The sequence below is a fragment of the Dromiciops gliroides genome, chromosome 3 (assembly GCF_019393635.1).
Source record: "Dromiciops gliroides isolate mDroGli1 chromosome 3, mDroGli1.pri, whole genome shotgun sequence".
Lineage (NCBI taxonomy): Eukaryota > Metazoa > Chordata > Mammalia > Microbiotheria > Microbiotheriidae > Dromiciops > Dromiciops gliroides.
Window position 1 is genome coordinate 666272166 of NC_057863.1, and position 23465 is coordinate 666295630.

General features: G+C 53.9%; 2 protein-coding genes across 3 annotated transcripts in view; one reads left to right on the forward strand and one right to left on the reverse strand.

Moving 5' to 3' along the window:
• Window positions 1-2434, forward strand: part of C3H19orf81 (chromosome 3 C19orf81 homolog) — a 6811-nt gene extending 4377 nt beyond the window's left edge. The window contains exons 3-6 of the mRNA XM_043995274.1: window positions 1-67; window positions 230-350; window positions 553-692; window positions 1749-2434. The exon at window positions 1-67 is cut by the window's left edge and continues 12 nt beyond it. Coding sequence (XP_043851209.1) covers window positions 1-67; window positions 230-350; window positions 553-692; window positions 1749-1944 — 524 coding nt within the window. The 3' untranslated portion in view covers window positions 1945-2434. The remainder of the gene's footprint in view (window positions 68-229; window positions 351-552; window positions 693-1748) is intronic.
• A 166-nt stretch (window positions 2435-2600) lies between these two features.
• The window catches only part of SHANK1 (SH3 and multiple ankyrin repeat domains 1), an 81027-nt gene continuing 60162 nt past the window's right edge, over window positions 2601-23465 (reverse strand). For both annotated transcript variants that reach the window (XM_043990788.1, XM_043990787.1), the window contains 3 exons: window positions 11373-11469; window positions 6580-9625; window positions 2601-5837 (listed from right to left, as the gene is read on the reverse strand). In XM_043990788.1, coding sequence (XP_043846723.1) covers window positions 5126-5837; window positions 6580-9625; window positions 11373-11469 — 3855 coding nt within the window. In that variant the 3' untranslated portion in view covers window positions 2601-5125. The remainder of the gene's footprint in view (window positions 5838-6579; window positions 9626-11372; window positions 11470-23465) is intronic.

The following is a 23465-nucleotide window of genomic DNA, read 5'->3' on the forward strand; positions in this document are numbered from 1 at the left end:
TGCTCATGGACCTGGAGACCCCAGAAGAGGTGCAGGCCCGGAGCCTGGGCAGAACAGTCAAATCCTCGTGAGTCTGAGGGCCTCTGACCTTAATCTTGGGATCTCCGTATCTGGCCTTACCTTTGGCTTCCCAGTCCCTGACATCTGCCTCAACACTTGACCAGACTTGACCTCCCACTTTTGACTCTTGACCTTTTCTGCCCCCATCCCCTTCCACTCAACTTCCCAGGAAGCTTCAGGTTCGTCAGATCCTAGCGGAGTATGAGGCCTTGGACCGGGAGCTCCCCTGTATCCGAAAGTTCCCCAGCCCACCCCCAGCCCAGCCCCTCTGCTTGTGCATGGAGACTGCGGTGAGCCCGCCCTCTGATTCCCAACGACCCCTCCCATCCCCTGCTGGCTACCAGAGCCCGAGGGGGGCCCATCTTGAACCCCTGCCTTCTAGAGCTCGAGCTGTAGTCAATGAAGGGGGCGTGGCCTCTGACAGCCACGCCCCATGAAGGGAGCTTGTGCCCAACTTGGGCTCTAGATTGGGGGCCTTCCTCCCAATCCTAGCCGGAGTATGACTTCACCCACCTGGACTTGCTGGATGCCCTGGAGGCTGAGGTGCCAGGCGCCCTAGAGAGCGGGCGAGTGAGCAGCATCCGCTACGAGAACATGAATGTCATCTGTGGGACAGCTGGGCGCAAGGACCGGTGAGCCGCCCAACTCAGCCCTGGGGACCCATGGGAAATATAGGGACGTGGAAAACGACTTTCAGACCGACTGACTGACTGGAGAAACGGAGTGACCCCAAAATTGAGTATGAGCACGGGGCGACCCTGGGACAGACCAGGGGTGTGGGGAGTGACCCCCCCCATTGACCAAAGACACAGGGAGTGACGCTATGCCTGAAGGGGAACCCAGGGAATAACTCTACGACTGAGGAGGGACATGAGTGACCCTGGGACAGACCAGGGGCATGAGGAGTGACCCCCCCCATTGACCAAAGACACAGGGAATGAATGGCTGAAGCACTGGGCCGTGGCCCTCTGATGGAGTGACCACCAATGGAGGACACAGGGTGACCGTTGACTGACACCATACAAGGGGATCATAGGCTTCTAATATCCTTGGGATCAGATCCGTCATCCTGCCCGACCCCTCATGTTACAGATGAGAGGCAGAAAGCTGTGACCCCTTGCTGACTTTCTAGGGAATGATGACCGCTCGAGTGGGACACAGGGACACAGGGACAGGCCAGGAATGCAGGGAGTGAGCCTCCGTTTAAGCCTATAGGGAATGCATGACACTGTTAACTAGTGTGTGTGTGTGGGGGGGAGGGCGGTGCAGAGTGACCACCAGCTCATGAACACAAGGAACAGGAGGCCTAGGGAGTGACCCTGTGCCCGAGGAGGGACATGTGGAATGACCTTGGGACAAAGGAGACACTAGGAGGACGCCGGGAGCACAACTCATCCTCGTGGCGCTTAGAGATCCGGGAGCTTCGAGATGGGGGAGAGGGGGCCGTGTGACGTCATCCCGGGCTGGGGGGGGCAGTTAGGGGAAGGACCCCCGGGAGGGGAGAGTGGGCGGTGCAAGTCAGAGAGAGACAGGCGGGAGTGGGGCGAAGGCTGGTACGGCTCGTTCTTGAGACCGGGAAACCGAGTCATGCGCCTAGGCGCGGCTTCCGGGTGCTCCGAGCCCACGGCTGACATGGGCACGCGGAGGTGGGGCGGGGCCGCTCCGGCAGCCACACCCTCTCGCCGCAGGTGGCTCATCACCGTCACGGACTTCCAGACCCGCTCCCGCCTGCTGCGCTCGGGGCTCCGCCCCCGCGGGATCCTCCACCCACTAGCGCGCCACGACGAACTCCTGCTCGGAGACTACCGCCTGCACCTGCGCCGAGCCCTGGCCCGACGGCGCATGCTCGAGGCCCTGGGGGCAGGGCCCACTGAGGAAGACTGAGGGCGGAGTGACGCCTGCGCACCAGCCCCGCGGGCCCCTCGCCTGGAGGAGTGGGCTGGCGGGACGGGGTGGGGCTTCAGGGGGCGGGGCCTGCCTAGAAAGGAGGCGGTGCTGGCTCGAGGGGAGGGTGGATACTGTGAGTTTAATTATAAAGAATGACCCGGTACAAAAAGCCATTTCTTTGCAAAATCGGGGAGGGGGAGGGGACACCCCCATCTATTCCTGCCTCCCCTGCCCCTCCCCAGACCGTGGCCTCGGCTCGGACGCCTGGGTCCCGACCCCGGCCCGGGAGGGGCGTGGAAAGAACCGGGCCTGGGACGTGGAGAGCCTCGAGCCCTCCACCCCGTCCTGGCCGCGAGGGACGAGGCTGAGGTCCGGTGAGGTCGGGCTACTTGCCCAGGGTCGAACAGCTCGCGAGTGGCAGAATCCGCCTTCTTACTGCGCGGCTGCTTTCTTGCCCCCGCCCCCGCCCCCCCCCAGGAACCCAGGCGTCCTGCCCCCCCCCGCCCCTCCCCCCTCCCCCCACCCTTTGGAAGACAATTCTTCGGGGTTTGATTTGAGCTTTTTTTGTGGGTTTTTGTTTTTTTTTTCTTTGTTTCACCTCCCCCCGCGCTCGGACCCTCCCCCGCCCCCCTCCCATCCCACCCTGGGTCTCTCTCCCCTCCCTCCCCCTCCCTGACCCCGCCCCCTTCCGCGGTGCCCATCCGGAATGAACAAGCCCTTGATAGACGAACACCGCGGGGTCCCCGGGGGTGGGGGAGAACAACGGACGACGGACATGAGGGAGGGAGGACGGATTCCCTCACCCCCTTCTCCCCCCTCCCCCCAACCCTCCCACAAGATAACCCGCAGATCCCTGACGTGGTGAGGGGGAAGAGGGCTGGGAGCCCCCCCCACCCATGGACGGAGCAGCCCCCCGGGAATTTGGGGGGTAGCAGAAGGGAGGGTGGGCTTAGAGTGAGGGGGAAGAAAGGGAGCTCCCTTCTTTGGCAGCTGAACGTGTGTGTGGGGAAGCTTAGAGGGGCTGTCCTTCCCCCCATATGGAAGTGGGAGAGGGGTCCCTAGGGTAAGGAGAGGGGCGACTTCAATTCCCCCTCCCCAGGGGTCTGTGAGGGAGCTGGTAGTGGGAAGGGAGCTTTTGGGTAAATGGGGGGGGGGAGAAAGAGGGTAGGCCATGCTAGAAGGGGGGGAGGGAGAGAAACCATCATGCAAGAGACAGGAAGAAAGGGAGCGGGAGGGGCTGAACTAGGAAGAATCAGCCAAGTGTAAATCCGAGAAAAGGCAAGTGTGCAAGGAGAGTGTAAGTGTAGAGGAAGAGTAAGCATTCCAGGAGCAGGAAGAAAGCGAGTGAGTGTGTCCGAGAGAAGGGCTGTAGGGGCTCCAGAGCGTCGAGGAGCAGGAGGCGAGGGAGGCAAGAAAAGCTAGGCACGGAGAGCCAAGCAAGGGCTGGAGGGCGAGGGGGGCATGCGAAGGGTCACCGGGAGAGCAGGAAGGAATCGGACCGAGAAGTGAGTGTGCAAGAGGAGAATGCTGTGAGAAGCAAGGAAGGAGCAGAAACAGAAAAGTGAGTGAGCAAGAGGGGAAAGGGAGACGAGTTTTGTAAGAGAAAACTCAGGGAGAAAAGGAAATGTGCCAGAGCTGTGTGAGAAGAAAGCACAGTGAAGTCAGTGAGCCGGGGACATAAGGAGAGGAGGAAACGAGTGTGGAAAAGGGGCAGGAATTCTAAAAGGAGTGCAAAGAAACCACGTCAAAAGATCAAGTGTGCAAGAGACTCAAGGAGAAAAGACTCCGCAAGATCGGAAAGTGTAAGAACAGCAAGAAAGTGTGCGGGAAGAGGCAGGGTGTACAAGTGTATTATCAGGACGAGCGAGAAAAAGGGAGAAAAGAGCCAGAGGAGCCAGGAATAGGGGGATACGTGAGCAAGAGGAGGGACTAGAAAGGGGCAAAAACAAGGTGTAGGGAAGAGCAAGGGAGCGTGCAAGGGAAGAGTGAGTGTGCAAGAGGAGAATGCGGTGAGGAGCAAGGAAGGAGCAGAACCAGAAGGCAGTGTGCGAGTGTTGTAAATAGTCGAGCAAGTGCGAATGAGGAGCTGGGCCCGAGGAGGAGGGTCCTAAGGGAGCAAACAGTACGTGAAAGTGAGTGCAAGTGTGCCGGGAAAGGTAATGAGAACAAGTGGACCGTGTGAGAGCGGAGTTTGGGACAGGAGATGGAACGAGTGCAAAGAAGAGAAAGAAGGCTAGGAGCGGGAGAAATGTGCCAGATGGTAGCCGAGGGGACCCGGATGGGAGCTAGGGTCCGAGGCAGCCCCAAAGGAGCAGGGATCCTGAGCACGGGTGAGTGGAGCAGAGGGCAGCACAGTATGGGAGGCAAAGTCATTAAGACGGAGGGGAAGAAAAAAGTGAGCGTGCAAGAGAGCTGGGTCGCATCGACTTTAAGGGACCTGCAGGCACCACCTTAGGGAGTGTGCAAGAAAGCATGAGACAGCGCAAATGTGTGCAAAATTGCAGCCCAGGGGAGGTGGTGGCGCATAGGCGAGCGGGCGTGCCAAGGAGCGTGCAAGAGGCCGGGAGGCAGGAGAGGATGGGAGGGAGGGAGAGATGAGGGCAGAAGAGGAATGGGGGTTCAGGTTGGGGCGGGGAGGTCAGGCGGGAGATGGGGATGGATTGGGGGCGTGGTGGATGGTCAACTCTGGGGCCTGGGGAGAGTGGGGACCCCTGCTTTGCCCCCTTCCCCTGCTGCCCAGGGAGCCCCCTTCATCCAATTAGCCTTGGGGCTCCCCGTCTATGGCTCTGCTATTCTCTCCTCCTCCCCTAGGGACCTGGAGAGGGGGAGGTCGGGGTACATCTTCCCTCCTTACGCCTCTCTCCCTCCAGCTCCCACAGCTTCAGCCATCTCCCTGGGAGGGAGTGGGGCAGCGTCTCCCCCACCGGTTCCCCTCCCCCCTTCACCCAACGACGACGCACACACTGTCCAGTCCCAGCTGCCCCCTCCTCTGAGGTGCGCATGTCCAGTAGGATGACTGTCGGCGGCCGGTGGAGCAAGTGTGAAGCAAGCGGCCAGCCCAGGTCCGGGGGGGGGGGGGGAGGGCGAATGGGAGCATCACGTGACATCTGGCCAGCATTCCGGAGGGGCGGGGCCGCTGTGCGAGAGCCCTCCCCGAGGGTCCTCAGTGGGCCGGCCATCACCTCTCCAGGAAGAACTTGAGAGCTCGGTCAATGTTCATTCGGTGCCCCACCCGGGTGACGCCCAAGTCCACGTAGTCCTCCTTGGTCAGGGCGGGCAGGTGGGAGCCATCGATCTCGTGGTCCAGGAAGCGAGCTCGGTGCTCGGCCAGGCCCAACCACTCCAGCCAATCGGCCACGTCAAACTTGGTCCAGAAACCTAGGGGCTTGGCCCCAAATGGCTTGTCCGGGGGCAAGGAGAGCAGGCGGGTAGGCGACAGCGAGCGTGAGGCCCCGGCCAACGCCCCACCCAGGCTTCCCGCCATCCCCGCGTGAGGGGGCACGAAAACGGGAGCGAAGGGGTCCGAGGCGCCCCCAGCCCCTCCAGTGGGCGAGCCTCGAAGGTCGAAGAGGCCAGGGTACAGGGGTCCAGAGGGCAGGATGGGCAGAGAAGAGGGCCGGGGAGCCGGGCTGACTTTGTGGTCCGAGGGGGGCAGCAAGGAGGGGCTGGGGGCGCGTCGGAGTAGAGGGGGGCGCATTTCAAAATCCACGCCCTGGAGGTGGCGGGTGGATGAAGATGAGGACGGCGAGGGCGACCCGGCGCCAGTTCCCCCAGATGCTGGGGTCACCCCAGACCCTGAGGGGAGCGGCGGCAGCGGAGGCTTGGGCCAGTTCTGGAATAAGCTGCTGACGGGCTTGGAGAGAAGCGAAGATGGGGGGTCTTCCGCGAGCCTAGGATAGGGGTGGGAATGGAAACATTGAGGGATGGAGGAGACGGATTGGCAGATACAAGAATGAGAGAGAGGAGAAAAGGGGAGAAGGGAAGGTTCAGGAAGAACGAGGGATAGCGGGAGAGGCGACGGAGGAATACGAAGGGAGAGGAGAAATAAATGAATGGCGAAAGAGGCAGACGGAAATAGTGATGGGAGGGGGAGAGGGACGGAGAGAGGTGGAGACCGAAAGCCAGGAAGGAGGGATGGAGGGAGGGAGGGAGGGAGAGACAGAGACAGAGAGAGACACACACACACAGACAGACAGAGACAGACAGGCAGACAGACAGACGGGGAGGGATGGGAAGAGGGAGAAGGGAGAAGGGAGGGAAAGACAAGAAAAGTGATGAAGGGAAAGGAACAGGAGAAAGGATGGGAGAGATATGAGGAGGCAGAGGAGAGATTGGGGAGAGAAGGGAGGTGGAGGGAGAAATGAGAAGGACAGGAGGGCAGGGAGGGAAACGAAGGAACAAGATAGAGAGAAATGAGTCCGGGAGGAGACAGAGTCGGGAGGAGAGATGCAGGAGAGAAGCAGGTGAGGATAGAGAAGTTCGAGAAGAGAGACAAAGGAGGGAAGGAGCACAAGGCTAGGAACCTCTCCTTTGTCCCTTCGGCCCCAGGCCACCCACTCCTTTTCCCTTCCTTCCCTCCAGAATCCGCTTCATCCCCTCCCGTCATCCCTGAGGACTCAGCCTCCAGCTCACCTTTGTCGCTGCAGGGAGGCAGTGCGCTCATAGCTGGGGCCTCCGTGGTTGTCCCCACCTCCCCCACTGCCTCCTCGGGCCCAGGGCAAGGCCCCGCCGGCCGCGGCGCCCCCAAACTGCTGCAACTTGGAGCTTAACTCACTGATGATACTGGCCTTGACCGTGGCCAAGGCCGAGGGTGGGGGCTGGGACAGGGGTCCGGGCAGCGGGGGCAAGGGAGGCGGGGGTGGGCCTGGCCCTTCCTCCCAGGGTAGCAGCTTTCGGGGCAGTGAGGTCGCCCCCGAGGGACCTGGAGCCCCATCGGTGTCGGAGGAGCCAGGAGGCTGGGGGCCCCCGCAGCCACTCAGAGCCAGCAGGCCGTCGGCGCCGGCCACCGAGACCGTGGGGCTGGTGGGGGTGGTTGGGTCCCGGAGGCCCCCGCCTGGGCCCGGCCGCAGGGCCCTGCCTCGAAGCTTGGACGGAGTCATCAGCTGCGGGGGGTAGGGCGGGCCGACCCCGCCACCTCCCCCAAAAGCCTGGCCATCCAGGTAGGCCACGTAGGTGTCTAGGAGCTCGGGGCCGCCCCCGCTGCTGCCTCCGCCGCCGCCGCTCCCACCTCCTCCTTCGGCTGACAAGCTGCTCAGTGTGGACGCACTGCTGATGGTCTCCAGAGGGTGGTCACTGCTGCTCCGGCTGTCCACCTCCTCGATGCCCGAGTCTGTGCCAGGTGGCGGCTCAGGACCCGGGCCGGGGGCTGCGGGGGCTGCGGGGGCGGGCGCCGCGGGAGCCTGGGGCCCCGGAGCAGGGGGGTCGCCGGGGCCGGCGGCGGCTCCTTGGGTCAGCGTGGCCACCTCGCTGTCGTAGGACGTCAGGCTGGACGCGGTAGAGTCCAGGGCCGGCCCGGAGGCTGCCGCCGGGGAAGGACCAGGGGCCGGGGCTACGGCGGCGGCAGTGGTTACGGAAGGCGGGTCGGGCAGTGGGGGCGGGGGGCCGGGCGTGAGCGGGGATTCAGGCTTCTCGAAGCTGTTGGAGAACTCCAGGGGGGGCGGCAGTGGTTCCGCAAAGAGAAACTCACCGTCCTCCACGTCCACCGACGGGGCAGGCGGGGGCAGGACCAGCAGGGGCAGCCCGTTCTCCTCCCGGTTCCGGGGGGACGAGGCGGAGGCCTGCGGGGGCCCCGGAGCCGCGTCTTCCGAGGGGCCCCCTCGCCCGCCTCCCCGGGGCTCACAGTTCTCCAGGAAGCGCACGTGCAGGGGGAGGCGCTCCGAGTCGTCGGGGCCCCCTCCTCCCCGCCAGCTCTTCGCCGCAGGAGGGGGCGGGCTGGGCTCGGGCCCCAGCTGGAGCAGCAAGGGCCCCACGCCGGGAGGCCCGGGAGGGAGGCGGTGCAGGAGGGAGCGGCGAGCCGCGGGGGGACTCGCAGGCAAGGGCTTCTCCGGGCTCCCCAGCCCAGCCCGGTAGCCCAGCTCTCTCCGCCCGGGCTCGGGGGGCGGGGCGCCCCATAGGCGCAGCACTGGCTCGTGGTGAGGGATGGGGTGCGCGTGGTGGGGGTGGGGAGGGGGCGGGAGGGGGGCCTCGTAGCGGGGCGACGGGGGCCTCGGAGGGGGCTGCGGAAGCGCGCCACTGCTCTCGGAGGACTCCTTCAGCGCCCGCTCTCGGGCCGCCAGAGCCAGCCCGAGCGGCGACGCGGGGTCCAGGGCCTTGCCGGTGAGCGGATGAACCAGGGGGCGCGGGGGCAAGAAGCTAGTGAAGGCACTGACCCCGCCGCCGCCGCCACCGCCGCCGCCGCTGCCACTACCTCCGTAGGCTCGGCCGGGCCCGTAGCCCCCGTAGGCGCTGCCACCGCCCGCCTCCAGGCGCAGGTAGGGCTCGGCAGAGAACATGCCCTCGTCTATGGATTTGGAGTGCCGGAGGCGAGGCCCCGGCGGAGCCGAGCCGCCCAGGCCGGCCTCCCCGCCGTCCTCGTCCCCGGCGTCGGTGGACAAGAAGAGGGTGGAGCGCCGGCGGGCCTCGTTCTGCCAGCCCCCCTCCCTCCGGGCCGCCCCCACTAGGGCTGCCCCGAACTGACTGGTGAAGTCCAAGGTGGCCGGGCCGCTGGGCGAGGGCGGAGCGGGCAGAGGGGAGGACGGGGGCCCCGGGGAGGGGGCCGGAACCGGGGAAGCGGGGGAGGGGCCGGCGGCATCCGCTGAGGCTGGGGGTTCGGCCTCCGTGCTGCTGCCCTGGCTGCTGCGCCCGCTGCTGCTGGTGGACGGGGCTTTGATGATAATGGTGGGGATGGGGATGGAGTTCTTCTCGGCCACCTGCTGCGGGGCGGCTGGCGACGGGGGCGCCGGGGCTGGGCCTGCCCCGGGGCTCACCTTCTGGGGCTCGCCTTCCACCTTGGTCTGTTTGACCAGGGGGCCTTTGCGACCCCGGCCCGAGCGGGCAGGCACGTACATGGCGGCGCTGGCCGCCCGGGGCGGGAGCTGGAAATAACGCAGGGCAGGCGCGGGGGATGATCCCACGCCGCCGCCGCCGCCGCCACCGCCGTGGTGGGAAGGGGAGGGTCCTGGGCCCCCGGGAGAAGGACTCGGGCCGCCGCCCCGCCAACCCCGAAGGCTGGGCTGGGGGCCTAAGGCTAAGCGGGGCGGGGGGTCGTCCGGAGAGCCACCGGTCTCCATCTCGGGAGGATGGGGCGGGTGGGCGTGGTGGTGGTGGGGTTGAGGGGGCGGGGCATGGTGGTGGTGGTGGTGCGGAGGATGGTGGTGGGCAGGGGGCAGAACGCCTGGACCCGCGTGGTATAGACCCTTGTCTCGGCCTGAAGGCCGGGAATCGGGGAGGGTGGGCCCGTCAAAAGAGGCCGGGGAGGAGGAAGGCAGTGGGCCCCCGCTCCCTGGGTTGAATGGCCCAGCCCGGGGGGAGGGAGTGAGTCGGCCCGAAGAGGAGGATGGGGCTGGCGGGGTGCTGTAAGGGGGCTCAGGCGGGGACGTCGTCGGGGGTGGGGGTATATCTTCCGAGCCCGGGACAGACAGACTTCGGCTGAACTTCATAGCTGGGGGCGTCAGGTACGGCCTGTCGTCCTCAGCGGCCCCTGAATGGGCGTGAGTGGAAGGGAGGAGTGAATCAGGAGTGAGCTAGCCTGTGGGACCTCTCCCACAAGCCTCTAGACCTTCTCGATTATTAGGTGGAGTGGGGTGGGGGCGGGGGGCGGTGAGGGAATAGCTGGGCAGTCCCTACCTTACTCCGACACTTCCGGGCTCTGTGAATTCTTTCCTGTGGGCTGCCCCCCATCCATTGGTGCAGATCACAACCCCTCCTGCCTTAGGAGTCGCCTTGCTCAGTTGCGTTGGCCAAAACAAGCCATCACCTAGTGGCCAGCCCTCTGGTGATGCTAGGCCTCCGTGGATTTGGCCAGGCCCGGCCTTGGACTGCAGACCCACAGCCCAGCCCTGGATTAGTCCGAGGAGCTTCACCCACCTACTAACTATGGGTAGGCCTGAGGGAAGGCTTTGCAAACCCCCAAAGCGCCTGTAAATAGTCGCGGCAGAATGGGCAGAGAGCCCTACTCAGAACCAGGAGGGCCCGTATTCAAATTCTGCCTCCGAAATTTACTGACTCAGTGGCCTTGGGCAAGTCACTTGGTGGATGAGTGATTTAAACAACTGTCTAAGCCTTAGCTGTGGAACACTGGCAGCCGGGAGTTTCCCCTACTTAGGAAATGACTGGGCCGGCCCCAGCTTAATAGCAGTGGGACTTTTAACTGGCCTTTGGGGTGTTGCCTCGGCCAAGTGAGTGGTTGTTATTTGACACTTCAGAACCAAGGAGACTGTCAGGAAGTCCCTCATGGGCAGGCATTCCTGCGATTCCCTTTTTTTTTCTTCTGCTTTTGGGTCCCCAGTGCCGTCGCTCGACGGAATTCTCTTATTAGAGCTGCTCCTTCCCCAGGAGGACGGGGAGCCCCCGCTGAGGAAACTCTCTCCACTAAAGCGCAGTGCTCCTGCTTGTCGCCTCTATAGCATCTCAGAGAGCTCGCCTCCAGGTTGGGAGCCTTCCCAGGGTGACCCAGGCGGCACAATAGCGGCCAGAGGGGTTTTTGAGGTTTGCAAAGAGCTTTGGAAATGTCTCGTTTGACCCTCACAACAAGCAACTAGTCACAATTAAAAAGGCAAAGTGTCCCCTGAGGTCCAATGGGTGTCTGAGGCAGACTCCGAGTCCAGAGCTCTATCCACCCCTGGGACTTGCACCCAGATCTCTGAGATGCCGAGGCCAGCTCTCTGACTGAGAAGCAGCACTGCCTCTCCCATAGGTGCTTACCAAGCACTGGGTGGAGTGAGATGGCAAGATCCCAGGAGTAGGTTTGTGCTTGTGAGAGAGCCCACCATCTTGAGACACTTCTAGAACTAACTCACCTTTCTCCCACGTTTGAAGGTTGACAAAACCATTTCCTCCCAACAACCCACTGAGATAAGAGGGGCAAAAAAGTGACCATCAGGGGCAGCTAGGTGGCACAGTGGTTAGAGCACCGGCCCTGGATTCAGGAGGACCTGAGTTCAAATCCGGTCTCAGACACTTAACAATTACTAGCTGTGTGACCCTGGGCAAGTCACTTAATCCCAATTGCCTCACCAAAAATAAAAAAATAAAAAAGTGACCATCCCCATTTTGACAGAAGGGGGAAATTGAGGCTTAAATCAGGGAAATGACACTTCAAGGTCACACAAGTCCAGCCCCCGAATCTGGGGACAAGGGCAGAAGAGAAGGCTCTCAGATCTCAAGGCTGCTGGGAAGGCAATACCCAACCCTCCCCAGCCCATTCTCTGGCCACATGCAGGACTTACCAATGGACTTTTGTCGAAGCATGAGGCCTGGTCCAGGGGGTAGGTAAGATGGCCGTTCATAACTAGGCTGGGAACGGTGGTGGGGATCAAAGCTGGACTGGGTAGGGCATAAGGGCAGAGAGATAGAATAGGCAACAAGAGGGACATTAGAGTCATGCTTCCCTCTCTCCAGCCCCTTCCTGACTTTCCCTTCCTTCCCCAAAGGCTGCTGTAGGGAAGGGTGGCTGATGCCAGAAGAAGCTGGAGGGGAGCCACCAAGCCATCAATATGGGGTCCCCAGGAGTCAAAGGACATCTGGCTGTGGAGTGTCTGAAGTATTCTTGGAAGGGGAAAGGGAAGGGGATGAACCCAGCCACAGTTCAGGGATGAACCATAAGAGTGGCCCACATTTCAATACCCACGGGCAAGTCACTGCACCTTTCTCAGCCTCAGTTTCCTCACCAGTAAGATAGGGATAATGACACCTGTAAGCATTTACCTCCCAGGGTTGTTAGGAGAATCCAATGAGGTGCTGTTCATAAAACACTTCACAAACCTAGAAGTGCTATGTCATTGGCAGTTAACTATTATTATTGTATTTGTTTGCAAAGAGGACCTGTGATTTCAGTGGCAGAAGAAGCTCCCTTCACAATTTAGTCTGGGGATTTGCCTGAGGGGCACCCAGAAGCCAAAGTTCGCCCAGGTCTTTGTGATCACTGTGACATACTGAACCTGCCCTAGGACACACAAGAGGCAGTTTAGCCTTCTGGCAAGGGAGCTGACTTCCAACATGCCACCTCTGAGGTACACTGGTTGTGAGGACACATGGCTTCAGAGGGAGCTCTCGGCCCTCTCTAATACTAGAAGTTGCAGAGCCAGACCTGACCTGTGTTTGGTTAAGGGAGTTCCTTCATTGGGATATCACCACAACAAGCAGATCACAAACCTGCTCCCCACCTCCCCAAATGGTTTGTGAATCAATCTCCTCTCAATAGCCCTGGGAGGTAGAGAGTGCAGAGAGAATTGTGTCATGGATCAAAGATTGCAAGCTGGAGGGAACCTCTGAGGCCAAAGTGGGAAAGGGATCTGCCCAAGGTCACAGAGGCAGTAAGGGATAGGGGCAGGATTTGAACTCATGTCCTCACTCAAAATCCAGTGTCCTTTTCCTAAGTCAAGCAGTCAGTCATGTGACACCTTAGGGCACATTACCCAGAACCTTACTGTAACTTAAGGAATGCCAAGATTCCCCTCAAGAACAGTCCACTTAGATGCATTCACTGAATTGTTTGTCTTTGTCCCAAGGAAAGTTTTGACATGCATGGTGGTGGAGAGGGGGGAAGGGAAAAAAGTGCTCCCTGTTGGGTAATGACAAAAAGGCATCAATGAAAGAGAAATAAAAGGGACCAGCCCATGTCACTCATTTCCTTTTCTGGAAAGGGTCATTGAACTGGTGGGTGGAAGGAATCCTTTGAATAGAATTTCTTTAGTTTTGTAAAGCATTTGATAATGTGTCTCATGATATTCTCGTGGAAAAGATGGAGAGATGTGGGTTAGATGATAAATAGATTCAGACTTGCCTGAATGATTAGTCTTTAAGAGCACCGGTGGAAGGTTTGATGTCAATTTGGGACATGGTTTCTGTGCCCCAGGACTCTGTGCTTGGCCCTGTGCTGTTTAACATTTTCACCAATGACTTGGTTATATGGTATCCTTATCAAATCTTCAGATGACACAAAAGTGTGTGTGAACCCCAACATCTCAGCCAAAAATATCTTAACAGGCTAGAAGGAAGGGGTGAATTCAAGGTCTCATCTAATGGGGAGAAATGTAGAGGATGGCATTTTCATTCAAAAATTGACTTTCTATGTTTAGGGTGGTGGAGACCTGGCTAGACATCGGAAGACTTTGGTAGGTTCCAAGTTCAGTATATACCAGCGGTAGGCCATGACAGCTCAGGAGGGACTCTGAGGCTGATTAGAAGAGTCCAGAGACACTGTCCCCAGACCAGAGCCGCTAGCTGGGAAGCCTTGTGGTCAGTTCTGAGCATCACAGTTTAGAAAAGACACTGATGCTGTGGAAGATGTCCAGGATGGTAGAGGGCTTCAAGTTCAAGCTGCCTGGATTTTGGGGAGAAAATGAGGATGCTTAGCTTGGATAAGACATATGATAGGGAAGGGAGGAGTTCATCAGGTGAATGTGATCACTGTCTTTAGTCATTGGAAGGCTTGGCCCGTGGAAGAAGGCTTTGGTGTGTTCATTTTAGTCTAAGAGGGCAGGATGAGGAGCATAAGGAAGCAGGAGAGGATGGGCTAGGTTCGAAGAGCCTTCTAACAAGGAGGGCTGTCCCCAAGGGGAAAGGGCTTCCTTGGGAATAGTGAACTCCCCCTCAATGGAAGGCTTTCAGGAGAGGCTGCAGGACCAGTGTTGAAGACATGCTAGAGGGCTGCTTCTTGTTGGAGTACATGGTCTCAGGGGTCCCTTAGAATTCTGGGAATCTGTGGATTTGGGCAAGTGCTTCCTCCCTTCAGCTGCCTCTTCTGAAAATGGGGAGAATACTACTCACACTCCCTATTTCACTGGGCTGATGTCCAAAGAGGCCCTTGTTAGCAGTAAAGTAGTATAGACAGCAAAATGTGAGCTGTTATTTGTCATTAGAAAATGACCAAGGTGTCAAGGGACTATACTGCTCTCCCTAATAACCAAGACCAGATAGATCTTTTTCTCACAAAGTGTGGTAATAGTAGGAACACTTAAAAATGCAAGGAATCTGAGAGCTTCCAGACTATTGCAATGACTTTCTATCAGATCTCTTCACCTCCAGATTTCTCTCTCTTCAATCTCTTCAGTTTTTTCTCTCTTAAATCCTTCACTCCTCTGACAGCCTAATCTTTAAGTCTAGATTCCCCCCTTCCCCCCCCCCCCCACCTCAGTGGCTTGGGCAAGTCCCAGCATCAGAGAATTTCAGAGTTGGAAGATATCTTCTTGGCCACCGGTCCAACACATACTCCTAAAGGAATCTGCTCTACTTCCTGCCCACCCAGCCTCTTTTTGTAAACCTCCAGGGAGGGAGAAGGGGCTACTTTTGGACAGCTCCAATGGTTACAAAGTTTTTCTTTACCATCCTGCCTAAATTTGTCCCTTTGCATCTTCTCCCATTTTCCCTGTTCTGTTCTATGGGGCCAAGGGGAATAAGTCTAGTCCCCTTTCACATCTTGGGCTTTTGAGTACTTGAAGACACCTCTTTTGCTCCCCCCACCCCCAGTTGTCTTCATGCAAATCTCCATATCTTTCAGTTGATCCTCAAACAGCATAGTCATGAGGTCCTCTGTCATCTTGGTTACCCTCCTTGGATACTCCCCCCATTATCACTTTTGTTCCTAAAATGTGGTGCCCAGAACAAAACAAAATGTTCCAGATGGAATCTGACCAGGGCAGAGCACAGTGGAATGGTCATCTCCTGTCCTGGAAACTGGGCCTCTCCACACAGCTTGAGCTTGCGTTAGATTTCTTGACAGCCACATTGTCCTTTTGACTCCTATCACACTTGTGGTCCACTAGACTCCCCTGAGCTATTTCAAACTCCTGTCTAACCATACCTTTCTCTATTTTGTGCTTATGAAGTAGATTGTTTTTGAACCCAAGTATAATGATTTGCATTGAACCCCACTGAATCCCATCTGGTTGGAGTCAGCCTCTAGGCTGGGAAGATCTTTTGGGATAGTGACTGGCATTCAGTGTCTCGGCTACTCCTTTCAGCTTGGGGCCATCCATTTATTTCCTTCTCTGGGCCTCAGTTTCCCCACCTGTGTAAAGTGTGAGGGTCGGATTAGCTTTCCATTCCAGCACTAAATCTGACTGTGACCTTCAGCTCTATCCTCCCTAAAGCCAAATGGGATCCAGTACTTTCTTCACAAGTTGTGGGATTTCAGACACTGATAACATGGACAGTCTCCTAGAATGCTGAGCTGGATGGGACTGTCAAGGCCTTGCTTGCCCTTGCTGAATCCAGGACCAACATGGAGCTAGGAAGAGAGAGTACAATTGAAGATTGGCAGCTCATTAGAACCAGACCAGTCACCAGGGCACCAGGGAGGGGGTGGTTTAAACTATGCTTGGCTACAGAGGGAAGAACCAGGAGCCTGGGGGAAGGGGGAAGGCACATTTGGGCTGGGGATCTGGAGGAACTTGCTAACAATGGGAGTTGTCCAGGATGGAAGGAGCTGCCCCTCCCTGAAGGTTGCCAAGCAGTGGCTGGAAGACCTCTCCTGGAGAGGGGACTCTTTGGGGGGCAAGAGTTGAGTTAAATGGCTCAGATATCTCTGCCTCTGAGATCCTGTGATTCTGAGAAGTTGTGCCAGACTCTCAACTACACACAGGGTGGATACAGAGACAATAACAGGGCTTCTGCCCTCAAGGGGTTGTCTTCTCTATTAAAATGTGACCTTGAGAGCAGGGACCATCTTAGTCAGTGCCTGATAACTGTTTCATTAATTCATAAGAGGAGCTTACATTTTACTTGGGGGAGAACAACATGGCCACAGAGAAGTGAAAACAAAACAAGTAGCAGGTGATTTCAGGGAAGTGAGACACTGACAGTGTGGGGAAGCAAGAAAGACTTCTCGAAGTATGTGGTGCTTGAGTTGAGTCTGGAAGGGAGCAAGAGCTCCCAAGAGGCAGAGGTGAAGAGGAAGAGAGCATTCTGGGCACAGGGCACATGCTGGGCAAAGGTCTGGAGGTCACATAGGGTAACCTCACCCTCTGCTTAATACAGAACTTTTAACTCCGGTAGTATTTACTAAATGCCCATACAAGTGAATTGTGATGAGCTAAAGCCCACCTCGCTGTACCTGCTACTCTCCATCGCTCCGAGTTCTGCCAAATAGGAGTCTCCGAGTTCCTGTCCACTACAGAAATCATAGATGGTCTCTAGAGGTTCTTTTTACTCACTAGGAAGCCCTGACCTTGGCCTTGACCTTTCCTTTCCCTTGGCCTCAGTTTCTCATCTGTGAAAGGGAGGGGCTCAGGCTTGGTGGTCTTTAAGGCTCCTTTCAGTTCTGACAGTCACTTATTCTAGAGGATAAAGTGACAACAGGACTCGAAGCCCATTCAAAGGAAGAGATTTCAGAAGGGTAGTGGAACGAGGAGAAATATCTCTTGGGGGAAGTGGAGAAGGAAGGGCTCTACTGGAGTACCAAACCCTCCCCAGAGAATATTAAAAGGACAGAAAGAAAAGAATACAGTAGAGGAAAGAATAGGCAAGAGATGTCCCCAAAGTATTTCAGAGGGTCTGGGGAGAAGAACACGGTGTATGGACTTACCGATCCCTGAGGCAAAAGTCAGGGAGGACTGGGGGGTTGTTGGGGGGGGCAGGAGGGGCCTGGTGGGGCCCCTACCCCCACTGCAGGGGTCTCGAAGGAGGCCCAGGGAGGGGAGGGCTGACGTCAGAGCCTGAGAGAGACAATGGAGATGAAATTATGGGGATGAGGTACACTGGTGAAATCAGGGGTCCTTGTGAAGAAGGGAATGAGGATGGGGGCACTGTCCAATCTGGACACAATTCAACGTGGAGGGAGCTAGAGACAGATAAATGAAAAAGATAGGGCATAGATGGAGAGGGCAGAGACTGGCTGGTAGACACATTGGGGTGTATTAGCAGGGGCAGACAGACTGAGGAGGGCACAGGTGATAGCTGAGACAGACAGATTATGAGGGGATTATACAGTCAGGACACAGCTCCTTGAGGAGAGGAGAAGGTGCGATTTAAGAAGCAAACTGAGGCAGGGATAGACAAATTGATAGGGAAATAGGCCTTGGGATGGGGGTAGTCTGTATTTGTGCATTTGAACTCTGCTCAAAGGGTGGGATTGAGGAGAGACAGATGGACCAAATGGCAAGACAGACTGGGAGAGGGAACAGATAGATTGAAGGGGGGGGGCAGGAATTATCTAGTTTGTATGGAGCTCAATGTGGAGGAAGGATGGAATGAAAAGAAAGACACCAGTGGAGGAAGACAGATTGAGACTAGGGAGGAGACATGTAGACTGAGGGGAGAACAGAAAGATAAACTCAAGGCAGACAAACCCACAGATTGATGGGAAAATCAATCAATCAATCAATCTCTCTCTCTCTCTCTCTCTCTCTCTCTCTCTCTCTCTCTCTCTCTCTCTCTCTCTCTCTCTCTCTCCCTCCCTCCCTCCCCCCTCCCTGCAAGAGGCAAGAGAAAAGAGGAGGGAAAGACAGAGAGGAGATACTAATGAATGGGAATACTCAGACACACTGAGGGGAACAGATAGATGACATGGTGGGGAGACAGACTAAAGGGGAGCAAGCTGAGAAAGGACTGACAGACTAAAAGGGGCAGACAGACTAATTTAGACTGTCTAAGATGACTGCATCTAAGATGGGGTTTAGATTTTTGGACCATGGCTGGGATGGAAGACTATTGTGCTATAAGAAAAGACAAGCATGATGGCTTCAGAAATACCTGGAAAGACTTACATGAACTGACGAAAAGTAAAGGGAACAAAATGAGGAGAACAGTGTACACAGTAACAGCAACGTTGTGAGACGATCAACTGTCAATGATTTAACTATGCTCAGCAATACAGCAGTCCAGTATAGTTCTGAAAGACATGTGATGGAAAATGCTGCACCCCACCCCACTCCAGAGAAAGAACTGATGGAGTCTGAAAGTAGACCGAAGCAAACTTTTTCTAACTCTGGGGTTTGTTTGGTTTTTTGTGCTTTTTTCCTTTTTGGTCTGTGTTTTCTTTTGCAATACAATTAATATAGAAATCTGTTTTGCATGACTGCACATGCATATTCTATATAAAATAGCTTGCCTTCTCTAGAAGTGGGGAGGAGAGAGAGGGAGAAAATTTTGGATTCAATATTTTTTTAAAATGAATGTTAAAAATTGTTTTTACATATAATTAGGAAAAAATAAAATCTTTTGGGGGGGCAGGGCAATGAGGGTTAAGTGACTTGCCCAGGGTCACACCACTAGTAAGTGTCAAGTGTCTGAGGCCATATTTGAACTCAGGTCTCTGCCTGAATCCAAGGCTGGTGACTTATCCACTTTGCCACCTAGCTGCCCCCATGGAAAAAAATAAAATCTTTTAAAAAAAAATGACAGGTTCCCAGCCAGGAATGGAGTGCATATGACAAAATTTGGTAAGAATATATTTCTTGCTGTCTTATAAATTTTATCCAAAGGGCTTTAAGTTAAAAGGGATAGAGAAAGGAGGAAACTCCCTACACATACCAACCAAATTAGACACCACAGAGAGTAGTTACTATGAAGAAGAAGGGAAATAGCAATTGAGACACCCAGAAGTCCACAGGAGACACAATCCAAGAAAGAAGGTAGAAGCAAAACCCATCACTTCAAATATTTATACACATACAAAGTTTAGGCAATAAACAAGATGAACTAGAGGTTTTATTGCAGGAGGCATATTATGACTTAAGTATATATCACTGAGACTTGGTGGGAAGAAATGCATGACTGGAATATGTCTTTGCTTGCCTAAACTTTATTTAAAGATACAAGACAAGGGAAAAGGATGGTGAGGAGGAGTAGCATTGTATACTAAGAAGATAAACTGAGGAAATACAGGAAGACAAAGATGGTGGAGAACATTGGGGTGATAAAGTCAATGGATGGAGAAAGAAGTAATTTTTCATTGGAGTACACTACAGAGCACCTGGATCCAAAGAAAAAATAAATGATGAGTTTGGGAAACATGACTAGCCTGGCACAGGCTATAATAGTGATGGGAGACTTTATTTATCCAAATATTTGTTGAATAAATGTCAACCAAAATCAGAGCAACAAATAATTTCTTCTTTTGTCTTAGTAATAACTTCATCATCAAAATGCAGTGAAACAAACAAAGTAAGTTCTTTTCTAGATAAAGCTCTGACAGCAAGGAACTAGTTGTTGAAGTAGAAATGACAGACACGTTAGAGAAGAAGTATCAAACAAGACTTGGGGACACAATACTCCCCAGTACCACCCAACCAGATTAAAATGTCATTGGGAATTACTGAAAAAATAAAATTAAAATATACTGGAAAATTGATAATGTTAATGTGGTTTTCTAAGTCAACAAGCAGCCCACAGGGATCCTTAGGTAAAGTTTAGTGGTTCCCTTCTATATTTGAATTTGTCACCACTGACCTCGAGCTTTTTTGACAAAGACAGAGAAGAAAGTCAGGCTTCATTTGCCAGATGCCCTATATATTGGAAGAGAAGAGTTTTAAAAGTTCAGAGGAAAGATAAATAAGAACGTTCTACAAGAGAAGTCAGTCCAGGAAGGATGAGGATGCTCAAGAATGAAATCCTAAAGAAATAATGAGAAGCAATTTGCATGAAGAGGAAAAATGGGAATTGTCTGAAGAGACTGATGTGCTCACATGGGGAATTCACTGAGTAACTTAGGTTTAAAAATACATGGGGGAGGGGCAGCTGGATGGCGAAGTGGATAAAGCACCGTCCCTGGATTCAGGAGGACCCGAGTTCAAATCTGGCCTCAGACACTTGACACTTACTAGCTGTGTGACCCTGGGCAAGTCACTTAACCCCCATTGCCCTGCAAAAAAAAAAATACATGGGGGAGCTCCTGAACTCATGACATGATCCCTCCAAAAAACATCCAAATAAGGCCATAGGAAAATGCCCGGAGCAGCAAAACTCACAGAAGAATGTGCTGAAATCATCTTCTAACCAAGAACAGCTTGGAAGGTCAGAAGGAGGGAGCTGCTGTGCTGACAGAGGAGTCGGGCCCAACCCCACAGTCACCGTGACACAGATCCAGTCTCAGGAAGTCCTCACCAGAGAAGGAGACCCCCAGAGCTTCTGAATCAGCTGAAGCACCAGTGTCATCTGGAACTAAGCTCACAGTCTGGTGAGTGGGCTGAGCCCTGGACAGGGGAGAGACTACAGGGGTCTATGCTGGTGCTAAGGCAGAACTTGGATTTGACACCCCTGCTGAGAACCAGGAGGTAGGCTCTAGTAGAAGTGCCCAGGTCGGGGAGGGGCACAGGCTTGTCAGAGCTAACAACCACAACACACAAAGCTGGTTGATTAGCAAGTTGGTCTGGGATCATCTAGGACTAGGAAACAGGCCAGGTGAGGGAAGAACCTGATTCTCCTTAAATAATACCACCTGGGACTTCTGAAGCTTGGGATACTGCAGCCTGGAAACAGTGCCCCACTTTAAGGAGCTAAAAGTCTAGTAAAAGAAAGGCAAGATAAGATGACAGAGAAAGGTGAGGATCATAGAAAGTTTCTTCAGTAACAAGGAAGACCAGGGGGCACCCTCAGAGGAAGATGTCAACATCAGGGCCCCTATATCTAAAGCTTCCAAGAAAAATACGATTTGGTCTCAGGCCATAGAGGTGCTCAAAAAGGACTTTGAAGATAAAATTAGAGAGGTAGAGGAAAAAATGGCAAGAGAAATGAGGGTGATGCAGGAAAGACATGAGAAAAAAGTCAACAGCTTGAAAAGTCAAATGGAAAAGGAGGTACAAAAGCTCTCTGATGAAAATAATTGCCTAAGAATGAGGATTGAACAAATGGAAGCCAGTGACTTTATGAGAAACCAAGACACAATAAAGCAAATCCAAATGAATAAAAAAATAGAGGGCAATGTGAAATATCTTCTGGGAAAAACTACTGACCTGGAAAATAGGTCCAGGAGAGATAATTTGAAAATTATTGGTCTACCTGAGAACCATGATCAAGGAAAGAGCTTAGACATCATCTTCCGAGATATTCTCAGGGAAAATTGCCCTGAAATTTTAGAAGAAGAAGCTAAAATAGAAATTGAAAGAATCCACCGATCACCTCCAGAAAGAGATCCCGAAAAGAAAACTCCTAGGAATATTATAGCCAAATTCCAGAGCTCTCAGGTCAAGGAGAAAATATTGCAAGCTGCCAAAAAGAAAGAATTCAAGTACTGTGGAGCCCCAGTCAGGATAGCACAAGATCTAGCAGCTTCTACATTAAAGGACCGGAGGGCATGGAATATGATATTCCAAAGGGCAAAGGAAATGGGATTCCAACCAAGAATCACCTACCCAGAAAAACTCAGCATTATCTTTCAGCAGAAAAAATGGGACTTTAATGAAAAAGAAGACTTTCATATATTTGTGATGGAAAGACCTAAACTGAATGGCAAATTTGACTTTCATATACAAGACCCTAGAGAACCATAAAAAAAATTGAAGCTGGGGTTGTACAGTGGGCAACTGTCTTGTGTCTGAGGCCAGGCTTTGGCTGGGATGCCCCTGGGTCCAGGGGTGATGATTTGTCCACTGTGTCACTTAGCTAGATGATAACATCTTTAGGGTTAAATTGAGGGGTGAAGGGAATTCACTGGGGGAGGGGGAAAGGGCAGAAGCGAAATCCTACTTGAAAGTAACAGGAAAAGGCTTATGGAGTGGGGGGAAGAAATGGGAGAGGAACAGGGCAGTAAATGAATTTTACTCTCATCAGAAAAGGCTCAAAGATCTTAAACTCATCAGAACTGCCTCAAGGAGGGACTAACAGACACACCCACCTCGGTGGAGTAATCTATTTAATCTGGGCAGTAAATGAGCCTAGCACTCATCAAAATTGGCTCAAAAACCTCAATCTCATTAGAATTGGCTCAAGGAGGGAATAATGTACACACTCAATTGGGTGGAGTAATCTCTCTAACCCTGCAGGAAAATAGGAGGGGAAGGGGATAAAGAGAGAGGGGCAAAAGAAGGAAGAGCAGAGTGGGGGAGGGGACAGACAGAAGCAAATCCCTTTTGAAGAGGGATAGGATGAAAGAAGATGGATAATAGAATAAATATCATCGGGAAGGGAATAGGATGGAAGGGAAACAGTTAACAATAGTAATCATGAAAAAGAGAATAGGGGGGAAATTGTACAAAAAAATATTTATAGCAACTCTTGGTGGAGGCTAAGAATTGAGAATCAAGGGAATGTCCATCAATTGAGGAATGATGGAAAAAGCTGTGTTATATGATTGTAGTGGAATGGACTTGTGCTACAGGAAATGACAAACAGGATGATCCCCGAAAAACCTGGAAAGACTAATGAACATCGATGTATAGTGAGGTGAGCAGAGCTGAGAGGACATTGTGCATAGTGACAGCAGTATTGTTCAATGAGCAATTGTGAATGACTTAACTACTCTCAGCAGGGCCATGATCCAAGACAATCCCCAGGAACTAATGAGGAAGCTTACTATGCACCCCTATAGAAAGAACTGATAAAAAGAACACTTGTGGATTGTACATATATAACCTGATTGAGATCTTGTGGAGGGGGGAGGAAAGGGAGGGAGGGAAAAAAATTTGGAACTCTAAATCTTATGAAAATGAATGCTGAAAACTAACCTTACATGTAAATGGAAAATAAAATAAATGTTTGTTGAAAACAAAAATAAATTTAAAAAAATACATGGGAACAAGACAGAAGTAAGGGCAGGTAATTGAGAATGAATATAAAGGCATGACAAGATCCTGTAAAATCATGTCAGGAGGGGGCAGCTAGGTGGCGCAGTGGATAGAACACTGGCCCTGGATTCAGGAGGACCTGAGTTCAAATCCGGATTCAGACACTTGACACTAGCTGTGTGACCCTGGGCAAGTCACTTAACCCTCATTGCCCTGCCCCCCTCCCCCAATCATGTCAGGAGTGGTAAGGCTCAGAATGATATGAGGCTAGTGACGGAAGCAGGCCAACAACAGAAATCTTATTTCCAGCAATACTGGGGAAAGGGGATCAAAAGAGGAGGAAACTACTGTTCAGGGTACATGAGGCAGTGGTAACAACAGAGAGAAGACCGGACTGCTTAATCCTTTTTTTTAGTGAGGCAATTGGGGTTAAGTGACTTGCCCAGGGTCACACAGCTAGTAAGTGTCGAGTGTCTGAGGCCGGATTTGAACTCAGGTCCTTCTGACTCCAGGGCCGGTGCTCTATCCACTGTGCCACTTAGCTGCCCCCTGCTTAATCCTTATTGTGTTTGTTTTCTCAACCAAGGAAAGTGACTTTTGGACTGGAGAGGACAACAAAATTGGCTAGGAGAAAGCTGACATACAATAAGACTGGGGAAG